Raw genomic sequence first — 25,646 nt, 5'->3', positions numbered from 1 at the left:
AGCAAGAAGAAAAAGACCAGCACTACTCCTTGCCATATTATGAAATGCCTGCTTATTATAGATGCTGATGAACAAGCTTTATAAAATAAAAATAGCAGTACCTGTCATACTTGACATGGGCCACTGAATAATATTATGAAACAACCTTTCTCTGTACTCCTTTATATTTATCTTATTCCACCTATTATTCTTTGCCTTTTGTGGGAGGATCATAGTTGAGTGTCAGAGCACAGAGGAAGTCCTACACTCAGTTTTTTGGTATCACTGCACTGTGTAGATCCTGACTAGACTACTGTAACACTCTCTATGTAGTGTAGCCCTTAAAGACAGTCCAGAAATTCCAGCTAGTGCAAAATGCTTGTGACGGCTAGGTTATTTCATCATATTACATCAGTTCTGCATTATTTGTGCTGATTACCCTTTTATTCCTAGGCACAATTTAAAGTGCTAGTTCTAGCCTTTAAAGCCCTGAACTTTATGAGAGCAGTTTTTTTGAGGTACCCCTATATAAGCCTGCCCAAAGTTCAGTCTCAGGAGGCCTGCTCTTGAGGTTGAACAGGTTAGAGCTGATAGTCAGTACTGACTGATGTACCCACAAACTCCTTTTGGCCTAGTTATGACTTTACCATATATCACTTCAGGCATAGGGCACGGCTTAGCGAAAATGGCCCCGAGGGCCAAATGGGGAGGCCTGATGGGCCTAATTAGGCCCATGGGCTTGATGTTCTCCACTGCTGGGTTAGCAGGTATCAGATACAAGGCTTTTTCAGAGATGGCCCCACACTTGTGGAATTCTCTCCCCTGGGAATGCTGCTTGACCCACTCTCTTGTAGCCTTAATTTAAGCAGTCACTAGAAACATTTTTTATTCCACCAAGCTTTTAGAATAATTGTAATGATAGTCCCCTATATCGGTTATTATATTGATGTTTTTATCGTGTGTTCAGCTTTTTGTTTTGAACATTTTTGTTAGCTTTCTTGTGTGGACTTGGGGTAAAAGACATCAAACAAACAAATGCATACATCTCCAGGTAAAGGGTCTTAGCAGCCCTACAAGGAATCAGCTGGAGACCTTGGAGAGCAGCTGCCAATCAAAATAGACAACACTGAGCTAGATGGAATGATGCTCTGGCTCAGTCTGAAGCAGCTCTCAATCAATTCTGACTATTCTCTTGTCATTCCCCATTCTATGCCTAAAATCTCTCTTCCCTCTCCCACCCCCACCCCACCCCACCACTTCTCTTAAGGCCACAATCCTACACACACCAGGGAGCAAGCCCCACTGAACTCACTGGGGCTTACTTCTGAATAGACACATATGATTGCTTTGTGAATGTCTTTCTAGGCTTACTCTTTCATGATGATTTAAGCCTCGTGTAAAAAAAAAAAGCTTTTAGCAGAAATTGCCACTTTTCACTGTACTATGCAAAGGGCAATCTCTGTTGATGGGGGTGGGTGTTTTACTAAATAATTAATTATTAACTGAACAAACTAGAAGTAAAGGGCAAAGAGGAAAGTTTATTTCTTCTTTTGCCTCTCCCTTCTCCCAGCTTCTTCAACCTGAGCCAACAAGACAGATCAGTGCAGAACCAATTTTCTACATATATATTACTTGCTGGGCCAGAAACCACAGGTTCAAATCAAATACTATTCACATCAAAAGGCAGGTGCTGTTTGTCCTTGTGCATTGCTTGCCACACTGGGATGCATATCCAGATTGGGAATGGGGATGCACATCTGGAAGAAGTGCTTCCCTCTGAAGGTAATTCAGTGAAGAGAGGCTCCTCTGCACCTCTTCTTGCTCCAAGATGTGATGGTCTCATGAAAGCTATCACAGTTTCAGCAGTTCCAAACTCCTCAGCATTTTGAGCAGTTTCTTCTTGCTTCTTTCAGGAGCACCAGCTATCCTTCTTTCTTTGTCTTTGAACTAATCTATACCGCACATTTAAAGCACATGGCTTCTTCCAAATGATCCTGGGAATTGTAATTGGTTAAGGGTGCTGGAAACTGTAGCTCTGTGTGTATGTATGTGGGTAAACTGCTGTTCCTAGGATTCTTTGGGGGAAGCCAGGTGCTTTAAATATTTGCTGTAAATATAAATTGTGGATGTGACCAAAGCCAGACCAGAGAAACCCTGCTCATCATGGGGGAAAGTAGATTACCGCATCTAACAATCTCCACTATCAGTTCCCTTCACCTTCCCTCAAGTGACAGCCTTTGCCTTCCTTGGGCTTCTCCTCCGCCTCCTCTCCATCTTCCATGGCTCCCTCAGATGCTTTTAAGCCATCAGGGGAATCTGGCAGCTTGCAGCCTTACCATTTTATCCATCCAGGCTGATGACTGGTTGAGCTAGTCTAGCACTTCTTCACAGAAGTCTTCTTCTATTACATGTGTGGAGCTTTTTACTTGTGTTGGGGCATCTGACTCCATGCGAATGCCCTAATTGGGCAGATTGACTGTAGCAGGTCTCCTATGTGACTGGGGCGGAGAAACTGGGCAGCTCTTTGACCCTGCTACTTTTGTGGTGGGGGGGGGAGAGCAAGAAGCAGAAGGAAACAGAGCTGGTTCAAGTCATTTTTCTGCCCAAGGGAAAGGACAAGATGGCACTAGCCATTCTGCCAAACCAATCAGACTGGAAGGTGAATCTTAGGCCCCATCTGCACTATACATTTAAAGCTTTATCATGGCTTTAAACAGTCACAGCTTCCCCACCCCCAAATCCTGGGAATTGTAGTTTGTTACCAGTATTAAGAGTTGCTAGGAGATCCCTATTCCGCTCACAGAGCTACAATTTTCAGAGTGCTTTAACAATCAATCCATTTTCCCAGGGAACTCTGGGAATTGTAGCTCTGTGAGGGGAATAGGAGTCTCCTAACTACAGTCAGCACTCTTAACAAATAACAGCTCCCATGACTGCTTAAAGTGGCATAATACTACTCTAAATGTATAGTGCAGATGGGGCCTTCTACACTGGCAATAAGACAGTTTCCTCCACTCCACTTGAGAGCAGCAAGCTGGTGTAGGGGTGCAGGCCAGTCCACATGGCTTACACAGCTCTATCCTCCAAAAGAGGGAAATGTCAGTTGACTCCCCACACCATGATCCCTGGCATCTGCCACCAACCTTGTCTAATGGTAGGGCTGGCCCTATGGAAGCATCAACAGAAAATTGATGTATTTTTTTGAAGTTTAGCCAGCATGCTTTAAGTGTATTTATCCTTATCATGGTTATTTTACATTTGTAATTCTTTTAATTTTTTAAAAGGGGTTTATCTTTGTCCTTTTTTCCTGTCATATAATAATAATTTTTGTGACACCAGTGAATGTTTTACTCTAATTTTTCAATTAATTTATATCAAAGCCCTAGCATGCATCAACTCATTATGTGGGTCTTAGTCAAATCCATGGAGGATAAAGCTACCAGTGTTCTACCTCACAGTTGGAGGAAGTATGCCCCTGAATGCCAGTTGATGGAAATCACAAGTGGGAAGAGTGCTGCTGTGCTCAGTTCCTGCTTTTGGGCTTCCTGTAGGCATCTGGTTGGCCACTCTGAGACCAGGATGCTGGATTAGATGGGCCTTTGGCCTGATCCAGCAGGCTCTTTCTATGTTCTTATGAAAAATTCATTTTTAATGATTTTTAATGAGAAACTACCAATTTGCACTTCTCAAACCAATACAGGAATTGAAACACAGTTATTCTTTGGAATTCTTACTTTGGTGAAATTTGTAATGGAATTCTCTATCCAAATAATGTGTACAAAAATGCACACATTAGGAAAAAGTGTGCACAAAACTGCATGTATTAGGGAAAACAATGTACAAAAATACATTTGATTAGGGGAAATTGGTTGCAAAAATGGGTACTTTAGTAAAAATGCCATACAGCAATGTATGGCATTTTTACACATACATGTATTTATTAGGAGAAATTCACATTAAAATGCTGATGAATTTTCATGAGAATTTTTAAAACAACAACATGCAAATTGCTGCAGAATGTAGAGAACTAAATTTAAGTTTGGAAAAAAAGAGAAATTGAATTTGACAGATTTGTCCATTCCTATATGTGACTTGGGGTTTCATCTGTAGCAGGGATGAGGAATCTGTGGAACCTCCAGTGGACCATTGGCCATGCTAGCTGGGTCTGTGGCAAGATGGAGTCCAACAACATCTGGAGGCCCAGAGGTTTCCCATCCCTGTATGAAGTTTTAGTAAGCAGTAGGAAGGTTAGGCACTCTTGCTATCACTTGTTCATTGTTATGTATATTTTATAATTTGCTCTAGAAATTCCCTTTACCAACTGCCAATGCTGGTCTTCCATTATTAATGAAATAAAATGTTTATGAATGAATGTAACAAGATCTCAATTGTTCTGGTTCAGTTACTGCCCTTAGTAGCAGGGGTGTAGGTCATCTATGGTATCAGGGGTCTTAGACCTCTTACTTTTTTGGGAGCCAGGTCCCAGCAGGATCCCTATGCCTCCAGCATCCTATGAGCTAATCAGCATGAAAGGGGTGTGTGTTGGCCACTGAGAAGACTCTTCTAATATGCCTCATCCTTCCTGCTTTGTCTTAACCCAGTAGCAAAAAGACCCCAGAAAAATAGAGGGGGTGAGGAGCCTATGCACCCAGCAGTTTTTAAGAAGTTTGTGTTTTTCTTTATTGCAGTAGGGCTTTCTGAGTCAGTTATGCAGGCCCCAATGAGTGCCAACTGCAAGCAAGCATTTTTTAGCACCAACTTCAAAAAGCCAAGACAGGTTGTGGAGAGTGAGAATTTTGTAACTGCATAAGAAGAGACAGCAAATCCTGATAAGAGCATTCCATGTACATCATCAAGTAGTTTGGAAGCAGCAGAAGAGAAACATGTAGACACTGAATTCAGTAATTTGAGCAATATCTCTGACAATGAGAAAGGACAGTCAAATGGTGACAGTGATAGAAAAGCAGAAAGCAGTATTCAAACCTGGCCAGGTTATCCTATTATCTTAGGCTGTATAACCTTAGAAAGGGGCATGGCTGTGAGCGGGCATAGCTGTGATTATCATGAAGGGACTCTGCACTTCTGAATTTGTCACTACACTACAAGTAGTGAGTCAAATATGTGACCCCTGTTTTGCTAAATTGTTAATTATATTGTTTTGTTAGCATTGTCACTGGCTCTTTTCTGGGCAAAGACCTCTCTGATGTAGTCTCCAACCTGTAAAGCTGGTTGCTATTTTTTAAGGAGATCCAAGACAACCTCTGAAATACTAGCAAGTCTTTTTAATTACGCCTCAGTGTCCAGAATATGTGGGTTATATATAGTGGGCCCACCAAATATGCTGGGAAACAAAATGGGCAATTCACTGAGTGTTGTTCTCGTGTACAACCCATTGAAATAAATGGGAATTCAGCAGAAGTGCGAGGTGGATTATGCCTTATTTTCTATGAGAAAAGCAGAGTATAAATCCACCAAATAAATAAATAAAGCAAGCAAGCAATGTGCCAAACCACTTTACATAATACATCAGCAGTGCAATCCTATGCATGTTTACACAGAAATAGGCCCCACTGTGTTCAATTAGGCTTTCTAGTAATTGTGTAGAATTGCAGCCATTGCCAAAAATCCATTGGTTCAGAAAGTTGCATAATTTGTTACGGGGCAATCAAGACTGATTTGTTACATTGCAACATGCTTTTAATTCAGAAGGGGGCAGAGCTTGGAAGATTACTTTAAAAAAGTAATAAATTACAGTTAGTTACATGGCCCAAAAAAGTAGTAATTACCGTTACAATTGCAATTGCTGTGAAAGTAACTGATTACTTTACGTTTCCTCCAAAGTAATCACTACAATTACATTTCAGTTACTTTAAAACAAAAGCCTACAAGGTGCTGGCCTTGGCTGCTGCACATCTAAGTAGCCTAAAACAACATTAAAAATAAACAAACACATACAGAGGGAGTAGAATAATCATTTTTATTCATAAGATAGCAATGGTGGTCTCTCCGCTGGTAAGGAGGGAGGCTGAGGCCACTACTCAGATCTTTGCACATCAGACCAAGTGCAATCCCCCCCACTCAGCCAGCCAGCATAATCTCTCTCACTTAACCACCTCCCAGACCCTGCCCTGCCACCAACTAAGGGACACTCACTCAAGCAAACATTTTCCCCTGAGATGCAAAAAAGTTAAAATACTGCAAATGTAGCCAGAGAGGGTGGTGGAGGCCACTTTGTGTGCCAAGTGCAAACACAGTATTCTCTCTCTCTCACACACACACACAAAGTCATCTTTCACCTCCACAATTCTTTATCTCTGTTCTGCTGCTGCCTCCTTCTCCTCCTTTATCCATGTTCTTGACCTCCAGATCCTTTTTCCCTCCATTCCATTCTTCACCACCACTATCCATTTTTTAAAATAATTGTTTTCTCCACTCCACCCTGTCTCACTCTCCGCCTCCTCCCTCGTTGCCTCCTGCCCATCCACAGAGCATGAGGAAGAGCGACGCTACACAGAAGCCCAGTTTGAGGCACATGATTTTCATCCACAAATCAGAGGAGCAGAAGACTTCCCCTGCTCCCCTCCAAGTAATGCCCAAAAGTAATTCTGGAAATGTTACAATTACTCCACAAAAGTAATAAAATTACTCCTAATTCTATTACAATCAAAATGTAAAGGAATTACCCACTCGTTACTCAAAAAAGTAATGAATTACAAGTAATTTGTTACTTGTAACTAGTTACTTCCAAGCTCTGGAAGGGGGAAACCTGAAGGTATATGTTGCAACTTATATTTCTCAAACAATGTTTTAGTGAAATGAGTTTGCTCTGTTTGTTTAAAAATGGAGTTGTGGTAAACGAGGAAAGGATTTCCTCTGTTCCTTCTCTGGTCCATTTTGCCCTGTGTTCCATGCCTTCAGTAAAACTAGGAGAATTCCAAAAATTCATTCCAGAACTGGATCATGCACAGTTGGCTTAAACTTTCAGTTCATTCACATATTTTCTCTCTCCACATTACGAACACACACATGTGCAATGATAAAACATTATAAAAATCAGTCTTGGTGTGGTGGTATGGATAAGTGCATCAAGATTCAGACGTATGGTGTTTTACTGATAGTACATGTATGCTTTTACACATTGGAACAAAAACTTCACACACAGAAAAGCTGAGGATGATGAGGGGTTTGGAAACCAAGTCCTATGAGGAATGGTTGAAAGAAATGGGAATGTTTAGCCTGGTGAAGAGAAGATTAGGGAAGACATTATAGCGGTCTTCTAATATCTGATGGGGTGTCAAACAGAAGATGGAGCAGACTTACTCTCTGTTACTCCCGAGGGTAGGATTAGAACCAATGGATATAAATTTCAGGAAACAGATTTTGGCTAAATGTTAAGATTAAACTTCTTAATGGTAAGAGCTGTTCAGCAATGGAACGGGCTGCCTTGGGAGAGGTGGGCTCTGGTTCAAAGAAGTTATTTAAGCAGAGGCTGGATGCCCTTTCAGGAATCACTTTAGTTGCAAGATTCCTGCACTGAATAGGGAGTTGGGCTAGATGACTTACAATGCCCCTGCAACTCTAAAATTCTGTGATTCTTAATGTACCTTGTGTATATGATCACATCAAAAATGAAACAAAAGAACTTTTAGATAATCTGGAAATTAAAAAAATGAACAAGAAAAAATCCTGATGTATATTGCTATGGGACTCCAAAGTCCAGAAAGAAATCCAGATGAAAAGAATTCAGATGAAAGAAATGTTTAGGAATATCTTCCCTAAGAAGAGGTGGCCCAGACTCGCCTGCTCTCCATGCTGTTCTGAAAGGCAGGGCTTCTTGGATTCTGCTATGAATACATTAAAGTTAACAGAAACACTTTGAGCAATGTCAACTGTTAGTAATAATGAATGAACAACAAGACTGGAGAGAGAATAAATTGAAATCAACCCACTGGAATGTTTTGTTTAGTCATGCATAAAAATGATACTGAAACTGCACAGAATAATTTTTACACTCCATGCTGGATGCTTAAGGAGAGAGACCGCTCTAAGAAAATAAGGGCAGCCGGGCTAGATCAGTCCAAAGATTCATCCAGTCCAGCAGTCTTCTTCCTGCAAAGGCCAACCAAATGCACCTGGAAAGCTGACAAACAAGGCTTTAAGACAAGTGTCTTCTCCTGCTGTTCTCCATACAGAATGAGGCTGATGGGAGTTGCAATCGAAAACATCCGGAGGACACAAGGTTGGCAAAGGCTGTTAGTAGCACATCACCTCTATACCTGGAGGTTCAATGTAACCGTTGTAGCCATTGATAGACCTATCCTCCATTAATTAGTCTAGTCCCCACTTAAAGTCATCACCACATCATTTAGCAGCAAATTGTTTCTTGGAAATTTCTTTATTTTGTCTGACTTGAGGCTACTGCCAGTAAATTTTGATTATTATGCATAATTTTATAAATCTCTTATCATATCCCTCTGTCCTGCTCTCAGAGTTGTTTCCTTTTTCTAAACTAAAAAGCTCTAAGCATTTCAGCTTTTTCTTGTTGGGAAGATGTTCCAACCCAATTCCTGCAGCCCTTTTTGGCATCTTTTTCAAAGCTATGACATCATTTTTGAGATGGGGTAACCAGAATGGTACACAGCACTACAAATGTAGGTGTACTGTATATTTGCATAAAGGCACTGCAATATGAGAATTGCTATTTTCTGTCCCTTTCCTAATAACCACCAGCATTCCTTTTATCTTTTATATACCACATTGCAACCTGTATTGAGAGGTTTTTATTCTGCAGGTTATAATACATATATATTTATATTTTTCCCAGGCTGTGGTCTGAAGGCACATGAGGCCAGCCCCTGCTGAAGCTAAGCAGGGTCAGGTCTGGTCACTGCCTGGGTGGGAAACCACTTGGGAACCATATTGTAAGATGCCCTCTCTTGCATCAGCCATTTTGTGCATCCTCTTAGTGGCCACTTTGGTTCTATTCCTTGGAGTGGCCATTTTATATTTAGCGTTGTGTCCCTAAAAACCAGTTTGCTTCAACATGCATCTGTGGAGGTTGGGAAATGGCAGTACTTTTTTGTGGTATGGTATATGCCCTCCATGAAATCATCCTGAACATTAAGTGATGGTTGATGTGGCTTGAAATGGTGACCATAAGGAAATGCCCCAAGTCTCTTTACTTGATTTTAGAGTATGGTGTGAGAGACCCCTCTATGAGCTCATCCAAATGTTCTTGATCCAAAGGGATAAGTTTTTAGGCTCCTGTGCTGAGTCATTCAGAGTATCCCCATAATGTCATTTTGTTAACATGTGTCTTGCATGGAGTTTCTGAGCTTGCATGTAATTGATCAGTCTCCCTCCATGCTCTGAACTGATCATGTCCCAAGTCAAGGTGTATACGAGCTCCTTCCTTTCAGTAGGCTCCATATGGCTACTGCTGTGAACTTTTAATGTCTTACTGCGTGCCTGCTGTGTGAATGGAAGAGTATATAGACTGGTGCTGTGCCAAAAATTTCTCCTATGTTTTTTTCAACGCTTCTCCGTCAATCTTTTTTTTGTGTGTGATTTTATTGTATTTTATTATATATGTGTGCGATTTTATTGTAGCCACCCTGAGTGCCCTATTGTAGGGTAGAAGGGCGGGACAGAAATATTTTAAATAAATAAATGACAAAAGAAATCTTATGTGAATAATTATGAAAAAGGGAGAGAAAATTTCAGCAAAAATTTCATGGGTTGGGTGCAAGGTTTTTCTTGTGTTTACCTGAATACCAGTTGCTGGGAATAGCAACTGAGAAGAAGAGTATTGTTGCACGGGTCTTGTTTCTGGGCTTCCCATAGGCATCTGGCCACTGTGAGAATAGGATGCTACACTAGATGAGCCTTTGGTCTGATCCAGCAGGACTTGAAAGTTCTTACTTTCAAGTTGGCCAAGGGGGGTTTGTGAGTGTCCTTTCTTTCATTCTTCAAATAATCTCATATAATAATCAAATAGTCTGTACTCTGCAACCTTCCTGCATGGCTGTGATTCCTGAGGAACCCTCTAACATCATCTGCTGGGCTTTCCTGTAAGCACAGAAGGCGGGGAGGCTGCTTACTGCGTGCCTGACAGCTGCTTCTTCTTCTTTTTCTTCCTCTATTATTGTTGTTGTTGTTATTGTTTTATACTAGTGATGCCTTTTTTTAAAAAAGGTTAAAGGTAGAACTTGTCTTAAAAACAAAACCAGGAACTGCACCTAATTTAGGTGCTAATTACTCAGTCTCCCTGGCTTCTCATCCTTCAATTAAAGCTTATGAGAAGACGTCACGAGGTAACTTTTTGCATTTTTCAGATGAGGAACCGCGGGCAACTGTAGGGCACTAGATAAATGTTTTATGGAAAGAAACACACACACATACACACCACTCAGGGCCACCTAGCAACAATAAGGTAAGCTTATTATTACCTTATTCTGCACCCACTGAAATTCCAGAGCGCCCTGAGAAAGAGGCAGAAGAAAACTTTGAAGAAATTATAGACAGTGGCGTACCTAGCATATTTGACACCCGGAGTGGATCATTTTTAACACCTCCCTCCTCTATACGACAAAAATATTTTCAGTAATAATCATGAAATGAAACAAATAATAATAATGGCCAGAAAAGAAACTTACAAGGACCGTGTAAAAGACATCCCTCTCCAGAGATTAGGTAGTGCCTAGAAGTTATTTTCTGCAACTACTACTACACAATAAATAAGTGTGGTGAACGTTAAAGAATCACCCTCCTCCCAAAAGGCAAATGTGAAAACTTTACAAAGAGGCTTAGGCATGCTTTCTGCTTTAAGAATTCACTATATAGTTTACGTACAGTACAATAGTATATATGTCTACTCTGACATAAGTGTGTTTAATAGGGCTTACATCCAGTGAGTATAGGATGGAAGACTAGGCCTTGGTTTGGGTTGGCATTGGGGGAAAAACAGGATTCTTGTGCCTTTAGCAGCTGTATGGCAGGCAGAAATTCATCAGGTCAAACCTTTTCTAGTATGGATATATAATTATGGGAAAAGGTTCACCATGACTGCTCTCTAATTTTGTGTTATATCACACCCTTCCCATGACAGCCATTTTATGACTGGTGCCCTCAGCATTCTCTCAAAATTTGAAATGTGACCTCTGGTCTGAAAAGGCTGGCAACCCCTGAATTATAGTTTGCATGTGAAAAATAACTTTCCTTTAAATCAGTAAGGGTGGAGGTTAGCGTTGAGGGATAAGCTATGTGTCAAGGGGCCCTTGCTCCCATCGTCTCACTCTGGAGCCACTTAACACCAACACTGATAATTATACAATATGTGTGTATAAAAAAGGTAAAGGTGCCCCCACACTTGTAGTGCAAGTCGTTTCCGACTCTTAGGGTGACATTTTGCGACGTTTACTAGGCAGACCATATATATGGGGTGGGATTGCAAAACATTGAACAAAAGCTGTCCACAATAAAATCTACACCTGCTAGACCTCAAAAACCCCTACTGATCTCACTCCAATAGCTGTAGAGTTGCTAAAATAAATAAGTCTTTCACCTTCTTTTTGAAAACCAGAAGTGGTGGGCTTTGGCAAATGAAGGACACCCTGCAAAGATGGAGCAAAGCTAGAAATGGCTCAACTTCATACTCTAAAAGAGTAATCCAATCATTCAAATAAAAATGCTTCCAGCGGCAGCAAGGTACACACGAAGCGGCTCCCTGGGGGGCTCTCCTGGGCGCCCACGGCCCCCCATGTGGAGAGGGCGAGCCTTGCCAAGACAGGCAACAGCATGCCGGCCAGGCATTGGGCTCATTTACTGCATGCAGGGCTGGCTCAGCTTGGAAGTCAGGTACAGGACACTGGAGAGATTTGCAAATAGCTCAAATAAGTTTCCCTCGAAGGGATGCAGAAACTCCAGAGCTCTGGTCACTTTTCTTGGCGGAGACAAAAGCACAGAACAAAGTGATAGGGTTTACCACACCCTGAAGGGAAACAAAACTCAGAGTGTGTCTGCAAAGTGGCTCCTGAGCTCTTAAAAGGCTGAGCCAGGTAAGATGAGGGCAGGAGGGAGAGGTGGGCAGCTTCTTGCGCTGGTTGCAAGCCAGTGTGATGCTTTTCAGGCCCTGGCAGAGTTAAAGGTCAGCTGCGAAGGGAGAAGAGGAGGGGGAGAAGGCAGGAAGCCTCTTTATTGATTGCCGGCAAGGACTAGAAAGACGGAAGTGCACAAGGTACACCACTGTGCTGTACCCAGGTAGAAGCCTGTGCCTGGGTTCAGTGCTCTTGAGAAAGAGTCTACCTTGGTACCCTGAAGCAGACAATGCACCCCATGCACCCCCTTATTGTCTGCACCTGGGGTGGACCGCTCCTACTGCTCCAACCTTGGTACGCCACTGATCATAGACGATAGGTTTTGGCACAGCATTAGTAATGAGAGCACACTGGAAGGTGCTCCTCAAGGTAAATATTGCATTTTGGTGGGTGAACATAATGATAACACTTCAGATCACACCCTTGGATCACACCTTGGACCTGATGGAAAAGTGGGATATAAACCCCCCCTGGCTGTTTTAATTGATGCTATTTCCACTTTCAGTTATGGGTTTTTATGATTATGTATTATTGCAAACAGCCCTGATAATTTCATTTGAAGAACAGTACATTGAAAAACATTGATAAACATTTTAAGATAAACTTCAAAATTCTCAAGAAAATTGTGTGTTTATAGACTCATTTGTAAATATTCTAGTGTTTTTCCTGTCAGTGGCTATTGTTCAGGCTGGCTATCTGGAATAGGGGCAGTATGCCACTGAATACTAGTGACTGAGACTCAACAGCAAGGTAGAGCAGCATCTCCAGGTAGGACTTGAAATTCCTGTCTGAAACTCTGGAGAACTGCTGTCAGTCAGTGGAGACAATACTGACGTAAAACTCAGTTAAAGGGCAACTTCCTATTGCATCTGGTTGGACACTGTGACAGGGCATTCAACTACTTGGTGAACCTTTGGTCAGACCCAGCGGGCCTCTTTTGTTGTTGGGATGGGGCACCTATGGCCCTCCAGATATTGTTGGACTCCCATCAGCCCAAGCAGCAAGCAGGGATGCCGGGAGTTGTAGTCTTAACAGCATCTAGTAGAACGCGGCTTCCCCACCCCCTTTACACCGCAAGCAGTGGTCCTCTGGTGATCTGAGACATGCACCTAGTAAAAGGGAAAAGCGGGCATTACTCCTTAATGTTCACACCACCGGGCAAGTCAGCTGAGCTCGGTCCTGTTTTAAAGGAGGGATTTGTGTTCCTCCTCAACCGGTACCTAAGAGCATTTATCTTGTTTAAAAACTTGAGGTACCCGATGGTTGTAACACACAAACAGTGAGGTAGAAAATTTCAACCCCCAAATACTGACAAAATAAGAGACGTGTTAAGAGTTTGTCGCTACTATCGGGGCTCAAACTCAATTCGTTTCGGCGTTTGGGCGCTGCTGCAAAAGAAAGCGAGCAGCTCCATAGCAGCCCCAGGACGCTGGGCAAGAGGCGGGCTGGATAAGCGAGCCCGGGGGGAGTCCCTGAGAGGCCAAGCAGCGACACCGGCGCTGGTCAGAGCCCGTCGCCTCTGTTCTGTCAGGCTCTGGCCAAGCGCGTTGTCGTCGCCGGGTTCTTGCAGCGGCGGCGTGGCTTTGGCGCCTTCTCACCCAGCCTCCCTCTCTCCCAGCGGGGCAAACCATAGCCGCACGCCGAGGAGGTGAGGCACCTGTCAGGCGCTCTTGGCCCACGGAAATTGCGGTCCGGCCGAGCCCGTCGGGGCGTTCTCCCGAAGGCCACCCGGGCCGCCGCCTGAACGTCCACTGGAGGCCAACTGGGCGGCAGGAAAGCCGGGCTGGAACCCAGCGCGGGAACTTTCCTCCCCCACCCTGCGCAGCTTCTCAGGCGCCGCCACCACTGCCTGCAATGGCGCTGAGGAGCGAAATCGGTGGAGGCTGCTGCCGGGCAGGCTGGGGTCGGTAGCTGGTGGGCCAGTGGAGCCGGGCCGTGGGAAGGCGGCAGTAGCAGCGGTAGCAGCTGCCCCGCCGTGAGGAAGCGAAGAAGGAGGAAAAAAAAAAGGCGGCGGGGCTTTTGCAACTCCCGGGTAAGGTGGCGGAGTGAGCCGCCGCGCTCTTTGCAAAGAAATGGGTAGGGGGGTGTCTCTCTGTTGGTTGACTTCTGAGGGCCGGAGCGGCTTTTGTTTCGGGAGCACCAAAAGTGGGCTGGTTTGCTCGCAAGGCTCTTGAGCGCCGTCTTGCACGGCGCCCTGCATTCTTATACAGCCGCTGCTCCTGTTGCAAGGTGCTTCCCCGCTCCCGCCTTTCCTGCTGTGCAGCGAGCAGTTAGCGGCGGCTTTATCTTTCAGCGGGGACTGGCTTGTGTCTTTCTTGCCACTTTCCTTTAGAGAGGGTGACGGACGTCGCGGTGGGGGAAACAAGAAAGGACGGGGATTTATTTCCATACACTTACTAGCTAGCAAGACCATCCCTTCCTGGGTGGGTTTCTTGCGCAAACGCCGAAATAGCGGGCGGGCGATTGGTTCTGTACCTTGAGACGGATAAGACACTTCCCTATTATTTGCAAATGACCCTTCCACGCCTTAGGCACCCTCTCCTTCCCAATGAATTGCAGGCGTTCACTCACCCATCCCGGCTTCTGGGAGAGAGAGAGAAAGAGGCGATTTAGAGGATGTGGTTCTCTTCCAAAAAGGGATTTGGGGGGCATTAAGAGCCACATCGTAATGTTGCTTAGGAGCAAATAACCGCTTAGTCTTCAGGGCTGGAGAACAGACGCAATATGGGCGCGAGTCTTGTAATCTCTCTCCCAACCCGGGCAGCGCTTTGAATAGGGAAGGGAGGCGGGGGGGCGCGGGAGGTGGAGTCCAGTCGGGGCTGGAACGAGTCGAGCAAGTCCACATGTGTGTGTTGGTTGAGGCGCTTTGGGCGCTTGCAGCTGCGGTGAAGTTGTAACCGCGGAGGAGGCGGAAACAGAAGGGCGCTACTGAGAGATTTTGCTCTCTTTATTATTAGTCATGTGCGGGCTGCTTGATCGGACTGGAAGCAAAACCCATTTCATCCTCTATTGAACGAAGCCAAGAGACTGTGCCAGCCCCCGTCTCTTTGCAGGAGGCCAAGATGTTCAAGATTCATATCAAATGTCATTTGCCGTACAGATTTTATTGCGATCCGAACTGCAAAATGGAAAGATTTAACCTGCGTTGAGAGGGTTTCTTCTTCCCTTCTTCATTGCACCTTTCATGGTTCTTTGTCATGCTGAATGATCCCACAAGGAAAACAGGCAAGTCTGTATTGTACCAAATTATTTGCTTCCTGCAAGTTCTAGATATCTTTGCATATGGTTTCTCTCTCTTTCATTCCTCCCCCCTCCCATTCGTAGGAGTGAGTGCATTAATTTGTTCATTTGGTGGTGGTGGTCGGAAAATGAAGACAGCAAAGTGTTGCCATTTTAAAGGACCCTGCCACTCATGGCTGCATTTCACCATTTCACAGAGGTAGAGATGCCTGTACCTGACTTCGTCACCATTTGAAGGAAACTTTAATGATAGAATACACTAGTACAGTATAATTTTATTGTTCTATGGTTGAATAACTTGTGTATTGAATATGCATGATGCATAAGGATAATTTTAAGATGTAGAATAACATGAGTAGATAGACATTGTCAGTTTTGTGGTTCCCTGATGCCTAAGCACTATCAATGACAGGGTATATATTCACCAACTTTTTCTGGATTGATGGGTGGATGTTTCTCATAAACAGATTTTGTGCTTTTATATGATAATGGTGCTGTTCACTGACTGACTGGCAGAAAAGAAAGGGATTGAGATTCAATCCTACACAGAAGCAGTGCACCTTAATCTAAGATGTGTGGAAATGAGTAAAATTATTTATTTGTGATAGAGATTTACTTTGCTTCTTGTCTTTTGCTGTTATGTCACATAATGATCCAGAAGTCTGAGCACTGGAATTCAAAATGGGTTCCAAGGGACTGAGTCCTGTTTAGTCCTGACTTAAATGAAATCCTAAAGATATCTTAACATTCCATCACTTTGTCATTAAAGGTTGAAATAATTCATTTATTCCATCTCTATTCTGCTCTTCTTCCAAGGAGCTGAAAGTATGTGTCAGTGGGGCTTCCCAGGTGAGTCTCCCATCCATGTAACTTCCAAGTTCAGATATACTCCCTGTGAGAGATGGAATTACATCAGGTGCTTTCATATCATAATCTTTATGTTTATAGCCAGCATTATTACAAAACTGATGTAAATACTGAATTGGTACGAAGAGCTACAAACCCATGATGTGAATCAAAATCCTCCTTTGTATTGCAGGTTACATCAAAATTTCTTTTGAAAACCATCTGTTTCCCATTTGTTTTTTGTTCTTTTTGCTGGGACCCATATCTGAAGGATCGTCATCTGCCTATAAGTATGGCCTTGGCAGAATCTAATGTCCTTTAAGCATCTCATCCACAATCTCAGCTGGAATTGGGTGGGTACAGCAGCCACTATGTATGTTGGTTTAACATTCCGAAAATAAACATGATGAAGACAGAGTGTTCAGGGGAAAGATCAACCCTCCGAAGTGCCTCTCCTCACAGGAATGCTTATAGGACTGAGTTCCAAGCATTGAAAAGTACCTTTGACAAACCTAAGTCAGATGGGGAACAAAAGACAAAAGAAGAAGGGGAGGCTTCTCAGCAAACGAGGGGAAGGAAATATGGATCTAATGTCAACAGAATTAAAAATTTATTCATGCAAATGGGCATGGAGCCCAACGAGGGTGCTGGTGGCATCGCAAAGACCAGAAATAAAGGTGGTCCCTTATCTCCCCAAAGAAGAATTAGGCCTAAAGAATTTGTGGAGAAGGGAGATGGATCAGTTGTGAAGTTAGAATCTTCAGTTTCAGAAAGGATTAGTAGGTTTGATGCTATGCATGATGGTCCTTCTTATTCCAAGTTTACTGAAACACGGAAGTTGTTCGAAAGAAATGCTCTTGAAACAGGGCACTCCAATCGCTGCTCCCCAAAGAAAGAGAGATCTGTTTCTAATAGTGAGCTTCAAGATGAGTGGTGCAGCTCTAAGTCTAACAGAGGAAGTACAGATTCATTGGACAGTCTTAGTTCAAGGACAGAGACTGTTTCTCCAACAGTGAGTCAACTTAGTGCAGTGTTCGAAAACACTGACTCACAACAAAGTGTAATTGTTCTAGAAAAGGCAGAAAACAGTGAAGAGTATTCTGTAACTGGCCACTATCCACTAATCCTGTCTTCAGTGGATACAAATCTGTCTTCCAGTGTTGCAAACCTTGATGATTTTAGCCCCATAAAAGACACCAATGCTTGGCCTCCAGTAGCTAAAAAAAGTACCACTTCTGACGAAAACTCTGAGCAAACCAGTAGCAGATCTCCATCAGTTAATGAAACTCCCAAAAGCACTTTGCCTGTTTTAAAAACAAGTGGAATACAAAACAAGGATGCCCGTTATGATTCTGTTGACGCCTGTGAAGCAATTAAAAAAGACTCAGCAGATAGACTTGACAGACAAAGTTTTGGTGAGACCTGTACCAGGAATAGGGCAAAAATAAAGCCTGAAATGCTACCTTCACAGCAAAGAAAGATCTCGGATAGAGCTGAGACTGCAGAAATATCAGGGAACTTAATAGCTGGTGATGACATCGCAGTCACTGAAGCTTCACATTCTGTTGGCTCCCACTGTGAAGACACAAATGGAAAGGAAGAACAGGAAGACCTGAATAACTTTCAGAGTTCTCATGTGTATATGCACTCTGATTACAATGTCTACAGGGTAAGATCAAGGTATAATTCTGACTGGGGGGAGACAGGAACAGAACAGGATGATCAAGAAGACAGCGATGAAAACTATTATTATGAACCTGATATGGAATGTTCTGAAATTACTGGATTGCCAGAAGAAGATGAAATCCCAGCAAATCGAAAGATTAAGTTTAGTAATGCTCCAATTAAGGTAAGTTTCAGTGGTATGTTTTCTGTATGTGCATAGATATAAGCTCATTCCTAGTCTTTACACTGTCTGTTGTTTAGTGAATGTTTTTGTTCTTTTGATCGTTCATGGTGAATTTTTTTTGCTCGTTGCTTCTGGGATTGATTCCCCCCCCCCCATGTCCTTGGAATTCATATTTGGTCCTGTTTGGAAAGTGAGGATTAATTCAAATAACTGAAGAAATTCTGAGCTGTGACGAACTGCTCCTGTTTGCTGTCTGTTTGTATGGTTGTTTTAACTGGTGTATCAAACATATTTATTGACAAAACTGTATACAGTAGGGTCCCGCTTTTCGGCGGCCCGCTTTTTGGCATTCCGCTAATACGGCGGTTTTCAATTAGAGTAAGGCCCCACTCACGGCGCTTGTTCCACCTTTATGGCATTTTTTGGGCATTGGACGCCATTTTATTGACGGAGTTCTGCTTTTCGGCTGGTTTCACTTTTCGGTGGGTGTCTGGAACGTAACCCGCAGTATGAGTGGGGCCCTACTGTACTGTCTTTTACCCAAAAGGGTTCCATGTGGCCATATTAGATTTGAAACAACCCTAATCAGCCTGTATCTGTAATAACTTGGGTTTTTTCTCCCCAGTTTGAGTTTTGCCTCCTGTGGTGGGGAATGGGTGGCTAGATCCCTTCTGTTGCTTAGCTATGGTTCCTAGAGACATGGAGGCTGAACTGATGAGATGGAATAAAACATTTTGTGGTGGACTGAAACCGAGGTCAAATAATCTTCAGACCAGAGTGGCTTGGGAAAGAGCTGACCTAGAGAGTTGTGGAGAACTAGGTGTGAGAGCGCCACTTGATGGTCTTATAACATGGATAATTACTAGTTTCATGTGCAGTGCACTTCAGAAACTTATTGAAGGTTGATTGACTAGGCCTACTGACCAAAGTAGCAGTGGTTGCTCCTTCTGTGCTCTCTTCATGTCTCTGCCCTGGCTGCTGTGGATAGGCAGCCCTTACGCCACAGATTTGGTCTTTGGGCCTCCAGGTGCTGATGCCTTTGTAGTGCCTTTGCAAACACTGTATTGTGGCAGCCCCTTCCAACAAGTGTATGTGCATATGCATGGTTGCAGGATGGATGGTGAAAGCAGATGGTGGGGGATGATACAAATTGCCTGTAAAGCCCTGAGTTTTAGAGGACAGCCATAAAGGGCAGGGGGAGCTCATTCTTGCACCTGTCTCAGAAATCCGTTCAGATGCTAGGTACTCCACAGACATACAAAGGCTGAAGAAGCATTTTGCAAGCTTAATCATTGCCCTCTTCTCTGTGCCATTTGTTACGGCATCCCTTTCCTCATGGCGTTTCATCTGCAGCCTAGGATAATTGGAACTTGCAACACCATTTTTCCAAACCTAGTAGGGTTTCAGACAAACCATGTTAGGAAACCTTGAGCCTTGGTCAATTATGAGCAATAAGTTGTATAAATTGTTCCTGTACTCTGGACTGGTGTTATTTATTATTTACTTATTTATATTAAGAATATTTATATCCACACCTTCCTTCCCTCAAATGCCTTCCATCTCCACCCCCACCCCCCACCCCTGGCAGTTTATAATATTAAATCTTACAATAAAAAACCCTAAAACCACAATATAAATCCAGAGCAAATCTTGTCCCCCACTACTTCTTATGTAGACTTACAACAGTTCCAGAAATGCTTGTTAAGGGTGCTGGTGGAACAGTTATATCAAGCCACCAAGATTCCAACGTTGGGTTCTCATTCATTGGATAAATCTAAGGTCCAGCTGGGTAATCATTAGGGGTTTGGCCTGGGAATAATGACTGTGTGAACAAACAGTACAGTTGGTTTCAGGAAGCCAGAGTTATATGCAACATGTAGTAGGTAGCAACAACTAAGAGTGACCAAAAAAAAGGTAAGGTAGCAAAGCCAAAGTGACATGTTTTCCTGCTGAAATAACCCAACTTAAATAATCTCCGAAACAATATTAACCAATAAGAGGCAGTACAGCAGTGAGGCACTTGGTCTCTTCTGCTTTATGTATTCCATCGCTTGTATAATTGCAAACTGAGCTAGTCTAGCATAGTCACTGAGGTGTGAGCCAGGAATACTCAATTTCCCTTCAAATTCTTCCTGCTTTATACGTGCCACCATTTGGATAACCACAAACAGCTGGTGAAGTGGATAAGAGATTGAATTGTGAACCAAGAAAATCTCCCGTTCAGATTTTATCTCTGCTATGAATTTGGAGGATAGCTTTGGAACCCACTGTCTCTGGGTTCTACACATATTGTGGTTTTCTTTCTCTCCCACAGCTTGACTCCTGCTTCCCCTGGTTTTGCAACCCTTTTGTCAGACATAGGCTGTGAACACACTAGTCACCTACCGCAAAGCATTTCCATTAGCAACACCTGGAGCGGAACGGGTTGATCTGCTGATCAGTTGCAAAATCTCTTTGAAGAGGAATTTTTAAAAAATGCACTTGGGAGCTGATCCCACCAGGTTTTGCAGTAAAAAGGGACATGATTTGACTAGTGTTGTGTGCCCCATTTTCAGGTGAGATGGAAGCACATTGGAACTGGCAGAACAGTGAGTGTGTTTCTACCCATACTATTTAGCAAACTGAATGCTGATTCAGTAGTCTGTCTTTCACTTCCGTCCATGCCTCATGCGGGCTGTCTCTTTTCTTAATTTTAAGGACCACATATATGCATTTGTTAAATGTAATCTCCTCAAAGGAGAGTTGCTCTGCCCCCCTGTCAAAGTGCTGGAATGGCATTTTTGTGTCCTGATAGAGAATTATCCATATTTAACCACGACAGTCATGTTTTCCAGAGCCCTGTTATGGAGAAAATCCCTCCCACCCACTGTCCTGGTTTTTAGGAAGCAACTCCTTCCTTCCCCTTTCAGTGTGCATTCATGCAAGTTGAAACTCAGCTTAAGCATCCCATTATAGGACCCTGCTATATAAATGTGGTGGTGTTATCTTTCTTTGAGTCCTAGTAGCTCAGGAATTCCATGAGCGGTGTTTTGAACCCAGGTAATTTATCTTGTTTCCCATATCACATTTGTTTAGATATATGCCTTCAATTTGAAGACTCAAACAGGAACAGCAACTATCTGTGGTATATATGATGATGATATTTAAATCATAGAATCATAGATATTTAAAGCCTTAAGTGGAGAAAATCTTATTCAAAATAGTTGAGATAGTGTCAGCGTTTGTGCTAGAGATGGAATTTATATGGATATCTAATGGTGAATTGAGTGAGTCCTGTTGTTTAGCAGAAGTTGACAAAGACCCTCAACAGCTTTGTAATTGGCAGATGCATTTTTTTTAAAAAAAGCTGAAGCTGAGCATCTGAGGCATCTCACTGCTTTTCAGGTGTCTCTGAAGCTTAGCACAGCAGGGATGAACTGCTCTCTCTTCCCATCCTGGGGCTAGGAAGAGAAGGGGCACCTTGCCGCACAGTTGTGCTGTGCCTAAGAGGTATGGTGTGATGTGAAGATAAAACTTTTCATACTTGGTGAATTCAATTCCAAGGCTTGCTAAAATGTGTGGAGTACAGTGAATGGGGCTTTCCAACCCACTTGAGATGGCATAACTGTTTCGTTTGTTTTGTTAAAGCTATGCAGAAATTGAGAATGAAATTTTAGGTTTGGCAGGCTTCAGAACTGAAATATGCCCAATTAGTTTATATATCAATTTATATATGAAATTGTCCATTTGGCCAGTGCATTAATTTGGAAAATAAATATAAATAATGCATTTTGATCTGTTCTTTCCTTAATTCTCCACAGCATGTTTTTTAAAGTTAGTCTTTTAAAATATGGAGTATTAAATATATGAGCTATTGAAGATGCAGTGTTCTACTCTGCTACTAGAACATTGATCTTACCTTTGTGAATCAATAACAACTAGCTCCCATTTTCACTATCTGGGAGTTTTTCTTGTGTCAGTAATACAATAATTGTAATATACTTTTCTTTCTTACTTTGACAGTTCAAATTATTTTTAAAATCAACAAATGGCACAGAAGAAATATGTAAATAGGTTTACTTGATCTTATTTCTTAATTTAAAGATGAACTTTTTCATTATTGTTGACTTTAAAGGAAAACTATATAAATACTGTTTTTCAACATTTACAACCATTTGTTCCCTCTACAAACATCTCTTTATGAAAGCAATAAAGGATTAAAGTTGGGGGGATGCATTTCCTGGTCTATGCTAGAGAATAGATGGATGATGCCAGAGACAGTGTCAAATTGCCTTGCATATGCAAACTGGCCCAGAAATCAGGGGTTCTCAAACTGACTCCAGAATTAGAACCATAAGAGGGAACCATAAGCTAGGTTATTTCATATGTTAGAGCAGGTGTGGGGAACCTTTGGTCTTTCCCATGTTGCTGAACTACAGCTCTCATCAGCCCCAGCAAACATAGCATATGATCGGGGTTATAGGAGTTGTAGTTCAGCAACATCTGGAGGGACAAAGGCCCTCCACACCTGTGTTAGAGGTTGTTTTGAATACTAGATTGGGCTGAGAGGTAATATGGTTATTGTGCAGATAAAATGGGGGTTATGAGACCAAGTATGATGTGTTGAGCTCCTTGGAGGAAATATAGATAGGATATACATGTAAACTGCTTAGAGGTTTTGTTACAATCAAGTGGTAGATAAATTTTGTTAAATAAATAAATTATTAAATAAACACACATAAAGAAGGAAAGGTCCTTAAAGAGGGTCTCTTAATCAGCTCCCAAGAATTCATGATTGGTTTTGGGGCTTTTGTAAATCAAAAAGAGATAACATGCAAAGTAGGCTGGCAAACCAGTTTTGGATTCTTGCAGGTTTAAACTGATGAATCCTGCATGGATGGATTTAAGACCAGGACTGGTACAACTCCTGACGCACATTGTATTGGTATGCCATTATTTCAGTTAAGAAAGCCACAGTTCATAAGTACAGAGAACTGTATCTGGTAATACCTGTTACAGCTGCAGTAATCATTTATCCAGCTGCAGTAATCATTTATCCACTAAGTAACTGAGGAACAATTGACAAACTGTATAGAGTCAGGTGATGAGTTAATGAAGAGAGGCACTGGAAAGAAATTAAACTAAACAAACAAATCCTGTTTAATTCAACAATGCCAATTTGCATATTTTTGAAGACAACTTGATCATTAGATGAGAAATTGTTAAATTGTATGCATCTGACACAGCTGGAGGTGTGAGTCAATTGTGCTGCAGACTTAATGTGTTGGTAGCTATTATCACTGTCACCTAAAATCCATGAAAGGCATGTATGAAGTACATCAATTCAGGAATGACTACTACTTGTGGGATAAGATAAAAATTCTAGCTTGGCTACCAACCATTTAACTATGGAGAATGCATTGAGGCCCTTCAGAGAAGGTAGTTCCACTCAATATTCACAAATCCAAGACTGCAAATCTCAATGCATGTTTAGAGAATGCATATATTTCACCCATGAAATTGTATATTTTGAACTGAGATATGAAATGAGTCTCTAACCCTGTTTGCTAGGAACCCCCCAACCCTCCTATTGCCTTTAGTGTGAATGGGAAGTGCGTCAGTCTATTGTCCTTTTAAACTTTCATTCCATCGTTTTGAACTCTTTGCAGCTAATGCCACAGTCACCAGTGGAAAATTCTGTGCTAACCCGCTTTCACTTGAAAGAGAGTTGCCTTGACTATTTTAAGTTCTGCCACTTCCTTTTAACAGTGCTGTGAAGTTGAAAAGGGGCAAGAGTTGTACTGGGGGAAGGGGTGGAATAGTATGCAGCTTCTCTGTAGCTGAATTGTCATGTTTTGTTTTTGTTTTAACAATAAAAAAGAAAGTACTAGAGGAAGGAGAAGAACCACGTGAAGGAAAAAGATGAAGAATAACAATGCTGGTTGTTTTTTTTTTTTGGCCTGGGTTTCCTAGTACCTGTAGCATATCCTGTGACTAGCCTGGCTTCAGTCCTGGCAGTACACTTTCCTGCTAATTCTGGAATGGCCAGTGTGTACTTTGATTAAAATAAATAAATACAGATCTTAGCACTCAGGCCAAGAAATGCATGCCCTGTATCAATCATGCAAATTTGCATGGTATCTCTTAATTATTTGGCTATTTTGTATAATTTAATCTAGTCATGGGGAAGGGTAGGAAACTATGTCTGGCATTGAAGTTTTGCCCTCAGTCTCTGGAAGGCTTATTCAGCCTCTGAATTTGAGATCTGTAAGCCCCTTAAGGTACTTATTTTTGCTCTGTAGATGTGATGTGGGAGCAGTGGACTTTGCCTATCCATTGAAGTGTTCAAGCTATGCATCCACCTATGCTCAACCTGTATATTTGTAAATAAATGCAAATATTACCAAATGCCCATAAACCTCCAATAACCTCCTTCCAAAGGAACCAAAACCACACAAGCACAGTTACCCTGGAACTTGTTATCACTTGGAGAAGTGGGGTACGCATAACAGTATTGTTATCCCCATGTTGCAGAATGGGTTAGGGGACTAAAGATGAGAAAGGTTGCCACGCACTGACAGGTGATATTTGAACTTTCTGATTCTTGTGCACTGTATTATAGTAGCTTGCAGAATGAAATCATGTCTAGAATAATAAGGAAAGTAGAATGTTGATGCTAAGTATGCTCTGTGCTTTTTGTGTGCGTGTTTTCACTAAATCGCTGTGTACCCTCTGCAGGGCTGCCTAATTACCACATTCTGGATACTGTTCATGGCTAACAACAAAACAATTATAGAATTGGAGATAAATATATTGTTCTTGCTGGTTTACTGTACTGGTGATAAGAGCTGCCAGAACTTAACCCGGAAAGTGCCTGTATCTTTAAATAAGGCATGGGCCTAACTAGTCCTGGCACAGGTCCCAGTTTGCCCACAAGACCATTTCTCCCAAACCATGGCCACTTGCCTCACACCTGATCTCATATGTGCATAGTTGGGAGCCTAAAAGTGCACTCCTGAGTGTGTGTTGGCAAGGGAGGATAGCTGTCACCGTCCATCAGCTGATTGGTGGTGGGAGCAAGCTGGCTTGGATCAGCTGAGCCTTCTGACTTCAAGTCCGCTGGGATTGGCTGCACTGCTGAGTTCCCCAGAAGCTATGCCCAACTGTCAAAATAGCCTGCCAAGAGTGAGGGAGCTTGCCAGCTGGATCCTGTTCATCCCTCTTTGAATGCAAGAACGTAAAAGAATTAGCTATTCCATCTCCTTCTCAAGTCTCTGTGCTTACTCTCCCATCTACTTTGTTGTAAAGCAGAAGTAGTCAGCATGACACTTACAATGTAGAGGGATTTTGGTCCAGGCTGCAATTTACTGCAAAGCCCCATTTTCTCTCCTGCCAAACTAGTCCTCTGAATGGAACATAGATCTGTGATCTATGAACCTTTCTGAAGGCTAGTTTGACCATTGTCCTTATGAGGTGTATGAGGGTTGTCTCATTTTTAACAGTGTAAAGCTGCTTGGAGCAGCTTCAAAGTGCGGCACCTCAGCCATTCCAGGTAAAAATGCTTTAAATGCTAAGCAGAAAGGGTTATTGTACCTACAACAAAAAAAGGCTGCCCCCATCAATGCAGTATTGATGATGGAGAGATGTGTGGTGTGTGT

The 25,646-nt window shown here is 42.5% G+C and overlaps 1 protein-coding gene across 4 annotated transcripts in view; it reads left to right on the top strand.

The window, feature by feature from the left end:
• Positions 1 to 16,356: 16,356 nt before the first annotated feature.
• PPP1R9A (protein phosphatase 1 regulatory subunit 9A) overlaps positions 16,357 to 25,646 on the top strand; it is a 244,006-nt gene continuing 234,716 nt past the window's right edge. For all 4 annotated transcript variants that reach the window (XM_061586772.1, XM_061586771.1, XM_061586773.1 and 1 more), the window contains exon 1: positions 16,357 to 18,009. In XM_061586772.1, coding sequence (XP_061442756.1) covers positions 16,564 to 18,009 — 1,446 coding nt within the window. In that variant the 5' untranslated portion in view covers positions 16,357 to 16,563. The remainder of the gene's footprint in view (positions 18,010 to 25,646) is intronic.

Source organism: Rhineura floridana, chromosome 10 (assembly GCF_030035675.1).
Source record: "Rhineura floridana isolate rRhiFlo1 chromosome 10, rRhiFlo1.hap2, whole genome shotgun sequence".
Taxonomy (NCBI): Eukaryota; Metazoa; Chordata; class Lepidosauria; order Squamata; family Rhineuridae; genus Rhineura; species Rhineura floridana.
This window is presented reverse-complemented; position numbering and strand designations above follow the sequence as displayed.